Genomic DNA, 8,122 nt, shown 5'->3' on the forward strand with positions numbered 1-8,122 from the left:
CTAATAATTATTGCCTTGGAGACTTATAAGTATGTAATGTGAGGGATTGGCGCCATTCTAAAAAATAATGCCCCCCCCCCCCCCCCCCCCCCCCGGCCCACACCGCCTCTCAAATGTGTAAAATTCAAAACATTGATTAAGAGCACGTATAGAAAGAAGAATGAAGTCTTAGATAATATTTTTAAAAATTATAATTTTAAAAGGATTTATCATCCTTCTCAAAATAAACAAGACATTCACAGGTTAAGGTAAGATGTATATTTTGATCATTCATTGTGTATTATGATGTCTTATTGTATTGTGAGTGTGTAAATTCAGTTACTTCATCTGTAGGTGGCACGTGCGACCGACAACCCAGAACTTACCTGCCACCTGGGTGGATGAGGCAACACCGGTCTCATAACGCAAATGCTGGAACATCTGAAAGGATACATGACGTTATAAATGCCAACATGACGTAATAAATGCCAGGACCCGTGAAGATCCGGGGTAGAATAGGTCTTCAGCAACCCATGCTTGCCGTAAAAGGCGACTATACTTGTCGTAAAAAGCGACTTACGGGATCGGGTGGTTAGGCTAGGTTAGGTTAGGTTTTTGTTACAATAAGCTGAAGCTTTTTTTTAATGAGGGCCTGAAGAGTTTGGTCAGTGCCTGCAGCTTCAGAAGTGTGTGGGTCCTGATGGCAGCCAGACATTTTTTTTTATTTAACCGCAGTACACATTGTAAACTGTTGAAACGATAAGGGTGATTTTGTTTTGCCTCTCAGCGGTTCTGTCCCTTTGATACCCTTGTATAGGTGGCGCAGTTACAGCTACTTCCTTTTCCGGCATTCGGCCATCAACACAGGGTCGTTGACATGTATGTAAAGATTTAATCGAATTGTATCAGCATACCCACACTACATCCAGTTTTAAAATGAAGTCATCCAATTGCACAATAACACAACGGTGTAATGTACCAATTCATACAAATATGTTATTGACATTCTCTGCATAAAACACCAAAGAATCCACACATGCCGTGCCCTCGGTGAAATTGTCATATAGTTTGGCATCTGAGATTCCTCATAATCATATCGTTTCACGCTTTGTCAGATTTGTGGTTTTAGCATACTTTAATTAAGAAAGAGACACGTTTTTCAATATCCTAGAGTCATGTCATTGTGTGATAATCTGATTATTAAGACACATCCGTACAAGCTACACGGTATTTGTATCTTATCGAGCATACTATATAACGTAGGCCTAGTCATTTTGCTACCGCTAGGTCCAAATTGATCTATCAGTTTTAAACAAATGCACCTTGATATGGTTATAATCCGCAAACGTCTCAATGGTCTTTTTGTAATGAGCAAAATAAATAGACTGGCATTTCATAATTTTCCACAAGCATGTTAGACCAGATTAACTTGAAAGTTTGTTTACTCGCAGTTATCTAGCACCCGGGCAGGTTTTATCTCGGATTCTTCTGCTTTATTGTGCATGTTTTCTTGTGTCGTAAATCTTTAAAAGTACCAGAACAATCAAATTCTTGAAAGAAAATCATTAATAAGTTCGATTACTGGATTATTAGCCTTTATCCCAGGTTTCCTTGCGCATCCTGACGGCTAATGGTTGATTGATCCCCAGCTATACTCATTCCCTGTGTCATGTATGTTCTACACTTTTTGGATCATACCCTCTTCCAGACTCAATTATTTTCAAGATACCATAATTTGATCTGGAATATTGCTGACAACTGTTCGAAATCAGTTGTGACAGGCAATTAATCATTATCATATCTCTGTTGTTAAAAGTTCCCAAGATTCAAATAACAGCAAACCTCAAGGATCCCAGAGCACATTTTGAACACTGCTGACAGTGGTAAACAAAGTCATTCCAGAACATATAATGTAATTGCTTTTCTCTTCATGTGTGTTAGAAAAAACAATAGTTTTGGGAATGACTTCATGGCATTGAAATTTGTGTGTTCTATAAGTTTTCTTCATATGTTGGTTAGCCCTGTGAGTATTCCAGGTTAGAATTGACCCCCAGTATCCTTGTCATATGAGTCAAGTAGGGCTGTAATGATTCACCAATACCTACGATACTAAGCCTAAAGATACACTCAATACTTGCATCATCACTTTGTGAGATCGCGATACACTATAAATAGAACAGGAACTAATAGGTACCTCCCATAATAGCAGAAGTAGCATAGCATGGAAGTAGGCATGGCAGAAGCTGAGGATGTGGTGCCTGAGAACACACCGACTTACATATAGTAACCATCCCTTCATTTAGATCAATTTTGTTCTTGTGGTTTTCTTTGTTAAAGTTTTTGAGGTGACATTAAATAAAAGATACCAGGCGATACTCAGCTCTAGTGGTCAGGCTCTGATCTTGGCTGATAACGTGTCTTCACATTCTGACCACATGGATAATTGCTCAGAATATCAATCACTAAATTGTCTAGTCCAGACTTCATTCAGATGCCATCATCTAGCTGGAATATGGAGTGCAGCAGTGTTAAATAACGGGCATAAACTTTGTGTGCTAACATTGTTACAAAACAGGTTTTCAAGTTATAATACGAAAATGCCAAGAAACAGGTGGTTAAAAAAATGTGAAGTCCCTCTAAGAATTGTGAATCCCTAATCACTATCGAACGCCTGGGTAAAATACCCAAATGACCAAAAGCTTATCTAGAGCTCTGGTATAATAATACTTTTTGTGGCATTGTTGGTACTCTAGGATTTGATTTGTCTGCATATTTCAGTTTATTTGATGGTTTAAGTATTTTACACAAGTACACAGCTTATCGACAACTCTGCAGCTACAGTGAACCCAGTATAACCTTGAGTACCACAGTGATTTTGAACACTGACCATCCAGAATAGCTAATAGTCGATTCAGAACAAGCAATGGTGTACAGAAATTTAACACCTCAGAGGCCCTTATTCAGTCCCAAGCACAACCAATTTTTAATTGTTATGGCTTTGTTGAGGTAACTTGTATTTCATCGATAACAAGATGAATAAAGATGAAGATGCTTTATATGTTTGATGCTTTTATATGTTTGATGCTTTTATATGTTTGATGCTTTTTGATCCTTAGTAAAAAAATTTAATTGAATGCAATGTTAAGATACCTTGTTAAAAATGTCTGAATCACCTTCCAGAGGCGTTGGGAAACGTATCCTAACCCTAATTCCCACAGGGACAGTCTTTGTTATGACTTGATGAAGGTGGAGTCTCCGACTTTAACCATGAGTTTGGAGCCCAAGTCTAGTAACTTTTGTACAGTCCAGTTAGCTCAAAGTCTATTTTATGACTAAATTTTACTGAAATGATGCTTATATTTAAGTTCAGGCGAGTAGCCTCATAAGCTTTTAAATCAGACTGTGGGTCACAGGTAATAGGAATCAGTAAGAGTAACCCTTCATCAACCTTAGGAATTCATTTTTATCTTATTTTACTAGTCCTCGGAGTAGGTAGATAGTCCTGCATTAAGACAGACATGTTTTACCATGTTTACATTGTCAGTTTTATTCAGTATCAATTTATAGCAACATAGAAGCCTTGTTCAGAGTTATAGCCCTTAAATGGAACAAGGTCAGTGAGGGCTACAATCATTGGGTTATTATTTACACTCTGCACATGTCAAGTCTCAGGCTAGCAGACTGGCATTAATTTCCGAGAGTGCCTTCCTACTTTTTGATGCTTTATCAAAATGTGCAGTTTGAGACCCTGTGTTGAATCATTTAATCCACAATTCAGACGAGTGGTTAATGCAACATAGTGGTCGTTACTACTGTTACTGTATACCGAGGCAAGTTGTTTTTGCAACATAATGGTGGTTACTGTGGTAATAACTGTCTCGGCAGCAGTGGTTTATGTAATATACTGCTGGTTACTGTGGAAACTCCATCTCCTTCAGCTGTTCCGATTTTAGCTTGTCTACAGTAGGGACAAGTGGCCATGCATTACCACCAGGTATTTTTTTATGTCCAATTGTTTCCATGGTTACGATGATTCTGGAACATGAATAACACCTGCTCTTTGTTTTCCAGCTAGAAAAGAAAGATGGCCATCCGACCCCTAGTTAAGTACAAGATTCCTCGAAAGAGGAACAAGAAGTTCATCCGTCATCAGTCGGAGCGGTACATGAGAGTTAAGGTGAGCAACAACACTGTGAAGGTGTAGAATTGAGGCACTGCAGTGAAGGACTGCTGACTTTTGGTGTATGCTTCTTTTACCTAAAGGGCTTAATGTTAACACAGTATATATTCATTGGGTGTAAACTCCCCGGCCACACCTACTGAACCCTTAAGTATGCATGTCCACTGTCATGGTATGCATCGGTGATTTCAACTTAGATATTGGACTTAACTTAAACAGGCATTGAAGGGGATTGGGGGGAAATTTTGATACAGAAATAATATGCCTGGAAAAGATTCGGATACGGTAATAATAGGAAGTTTGCTGCAGCCATCTAAGCTTGTGCAGTGGGAAGTGCAAGAAAAGGACTTGTGCTTCCAAAAATCAAGGGGCGGTCAGGTAGCCTAGTGGTTAAAGCGTTCACTCGTCACGACAAAGACCAGGGTTCAATGCCCGTCATGGGTACAATGTGTGAAGCCCATTTTGGGTGGCCCCCGTCGTGATATTGCTGGAATATTGCAAAAAGCGGTGTAAAACCATACTCACTCACTCACGCCAAAAATCAAAATTGGCAATCCAAGATAAGAATTACCATAACTGTACTGAACAGGTTGGAAGAGATGAATAAAAAATGAGATCTAATTTAATATTGCTTACAGTAGTGTAAAAACCAATTTAGTTTCAAATATCCAAATATGTCTGTAAGCACCATATCTGTCTTTGTTTCTCCAAGGGGGGGTCGGGTAACCTAGTGGTTAGAGCATTAGCTTGTCACGCCGAAGTCCCGGGTTCGATTCCCGACATGGGTACAATGTGTGAAGCCCATTTCTGGTGTCCTCCGCCCTGATATTGCTGGAATATTGCTAAAAGCGGCGTAAAACCATACTCACTCACTTGTTTCTCCAAAGTGATTAAGACCTGCATCACTTTGAACTTTCCTCCCAAATCAGGCTGATATGCAACTGATATACTGTTCAAAGCATCGGTCAACTCACCCACTCACTATTCTTGCTAGTAATCTGTTCAGAATGAGGTCTGTGTGTGTGTGAGACCGAGCGCCTCCACCATCTAGTGGATAGAGCGTATTCTCGAAGGGCGAAAATGTCGCTCAGTCCCCTGCCTCATACACCAAAAATAGTACTTGTACCCTGCCTGGGACTCGGCATTACGCTGACTGCGTCTGAGTGGGGTATTCATGGTGATCTGCGACATGGTATCCCAGTGGGCTAGCTCTATAACACTGTCATTAGCATGACAAGCGTACACACAGGCACATAGATAAGTGCAACAATCTAGAACGCAACGTTGAGCCCCATTTCATCTCACCTCACTTGTGTGTGACTAAAGAAATCCTACTTTGATGTATGTTATTGGCATGGACCAAAGAGTATTGACAATGATGTCACTTCATTGATGTGTGTTCTTTCTCCACAGCAAGCATGGCGTAAACCAAAGGGTATTGACAACAGAGTTAGACGTCGCTTCAAGGGGCAGTATCTGATGCCAAACATCGGTTATGGAACATCCTACAAAGTAAAGCATGTCTGCCCTGATGGCTTCAAGAAGTTCCTTGTACACAACGTCAAGGTACGCAGTGTTCTGCTTCACTTATTGCAGTGCTTGATAACTTCAGATTGGGGGGGAGCTTTGAAGCGAGAGCTAGTTAAGTTAACCCCTACAGCAGTCGATGTCTTCCTTTTACATTGTGAATACCTTGTTTATAGTGGTGGAACGATACTCCGATGCATCGGTGGATCACAATATTATACTTCTTGATACTAGTACCGATCACAGACGCACACGAAGTAAAAAGTATTGATTCTTACCTTAAATGGGTTTTTTTAATAAATGTTACACCAACAGTAATTACTTGTGAAAACGTAAATATTTTTGTCCATTGCGCCATACCTGACACTGCCAACTGTTAATCATTAGTGTGCCAGGTATTTGGCAATCCTGTCTATGAAAAGGATGGCTCACTCACCACAGAAAAGAGCACATGCGAGTATCATGATACGTATCATATCAGGAGCAGGTTATTGTGAAATGTTTCGGATCGCACAGTTGGTGTATCGTCCCAACCCTAATTGTTTAACATAATTAAGTCATACTTTGTGGCCTGGTGTTGAATTAAGAGCTGGCCCATTGACCTGTGGAAAGTTAAAATTTCAAAGGGATTGCTGAAACGTAAAAGTAGATGGCCGGTCTGGCTAATCAAATTTCCTTCCTTTCCGCCTTTGCTTAATATTTATACTTGGATCATCTTTGTGGAATGCCATCAGGCCGCCATATTGTAATTGTGTACAACATCTTCATTTGCTCATAAACCACCACGAAATAAGGCAAATGGAAGCCAAGATTTAATCTCAGAGTGCATGAAAAACGTTTTGGGGATGAGGTGTTATTGCAATATTGCTAAAAGCAGCATAAAACCAAACCAATGTCACTCACTCACACATTCCACTGTTATGTAAGACGGTCATGATATGGCTTGAATATTGCAATCAGTTGATAGTGGATAGAAAATGGATGGTTGTGTGACGCTCTCTCACACCTGTGAACTATAGTGATACTACAGTACTGTATATAATCCAGGGGACATGACAAAGTGGATGTGAACTTGTTGCTGTTATATTACTAATGGTGTACATGCATCGTGAGGGGGCACGGGTGGCCCAGTCGTCTAAGGCGCCGCGATTCGCTGTGCAGAGTTGCGTCCCTTGAGCACGCCAGAAACCTATGATTGTGGGTTCGAATCCCGGTTCGCCCCGATTATGTTTCTAGGTTTGTCAGCACCATACCCGTGCTCGTGGGTTTCACTGAAGTGGTAAATGTCTGAGACCTGCATCACTTCGGGCTTTCCTCCCACATTAAGGTGACATGCCGTGATATAACTGGAATACTGTTAAAAGCGGCGTAAAACCCAACTCACTCACTCACTCACATGCATCGTGAAGAGGAAGCTCCCTGTTGTCATGCCGCTGTTGTGAACTCCCAGTTTCCCCTTCAGTCATTCTATCAGTGTTCAAAACAATTTTGAAACTCAGCAAGAATTTCGGACAAGTGACCCATAATCTGATTCTCCATATGTTGACATTTGAACAGCTTCTCTCATGTTGCAGGAATTGGAGGTGTTATTGATGCAAAACAGAACTTTCTCAGCTGAGATCGCTCACAACGTCTCGTCACGAAAAAGGAAAGAGATAGTTGAGCGTGCCCAGCAGCTCGCGATCAAGGTGACCAACCCCAACGCCAGGCTGAGGTCACAGGAAGACGAGTAAACTGTACAAAAAAAAATCATAAAAAAAATCACACCATATTTGGTGTTATGTTGTCTGTAGTGATGGGTAACAGCAGTTTTACAACGGAGTTAATCACAGCAGTAGGACGAGTGGAGACCTGGCTGGGACTGGGTTCCCAGCACTTCCTTGTTGGTTACAGCGGGCGGCAAGTGTGGATGAGATATATAGATCTGGGACTTGCCTGATTACATGGCAACACACCCTGATTGCAACCGTATTCGACGTAATAAGCGCCCTGCTCTAATAAGCGCCCACGGCGATATTTGGCTAGTGAACAATCCCAATTAGCACCCTTTCGGACTGATCAATGTACACAAGACCTATTTATTTGTGTATAATATGCACTCGTGTGTAATAAGCACCCTCAATTATGGGCAATTAAATTCTGGAAAAATATATCTGTCGTATATAAACATTTCAGGCTTTCAGCATAAACCACGAAATTTATCTTTCAGCTCTGTTTTTTCACCAAAATAATATTCTAATAAGAGCTCCCTATTTCTAATTTTGAGAGCGTCCTGGGCCCTTATTACGTCGAATACGGTATATCATGATCATATTGTCCCTGGTTTGTTTGGACCAGACAATCCAGGGATTGACATGAGCTTCAATCTACCAAGCCAGGGAGCATGACCACCTGATCAAGTTTGTTGCCTCTTACAACATTCATTGGTCAACCAGT

General features: G+C 40.7%; 1 protein-coding gene across 1 annotated transcript; it reads left to right on the plus strand.

Annotated features, from left to right (window-relative positions):
• Positions 1-800: 800 nt before the first annotated feature.
• Positions 801-7,457, plus strand: LOC139467161 (large ribosomal subunit protein eL32-like). Its single transcript, XM_071248881.1, has 4 exons — positions 801-858; positions 4,051-4,156; positions 5,573-5,725; positions 7,261-7,457. The coding sequence occupies exons 2-4, from the start codon at positions 4,064-4,066 to the stop codon at positions 7,417-7,419; spliced, it is 405 nt and encodes a 134-aa protein (XP_071104982.1). The 5' UTR covers positions 801-858; positions 4,051-4,063; the 3' UTR covers positions 7,420-7,457.
• The last annotated feature ends 665 nt before the right edge of the window (positions 7,458-8,122 follow it).

Source organism: Haliotis cracherodii, unplaced genomic scaffold (assembly GCF_022045235.1).
Source record: "Haliotis cracherodii isolate W230 unplaced genomic scaffold, xgHalCrac1.p SCAF_19, whole genome shotgun sequence".
NCBI lineage: Eukaryota > Metazoa > Mollusca > Gastropoda > Lepetellida > Haliotidae > Haliotis > Haliotis cracherodii.

Excerpts from the sequence above, each read along its gene's own strand:
- LOC139467161 (XM_071248881.1), top strand. The coding sequence starts at position 4,064 with ATGGCCATCCGACCCCTAGTTAAGTACAAGATTCCTCGAAAGAGGAAC. Across the intron at positions 4,157-5,572 it reads AGCGGTACATGAGAGTTAAG|CAAGCATGGCGTAAACCAAA; the intron begins GTGAGCAACAAC and ends CTTTCTCCACAG. Across the intron at positions 5,726-7,260 it reads TCCTTGTACACAACGTCAAG|GAATTGGAGGTGTTATTGAT; the intron begins GTACGCAGTGTT and ends CTCATGTTGCAG.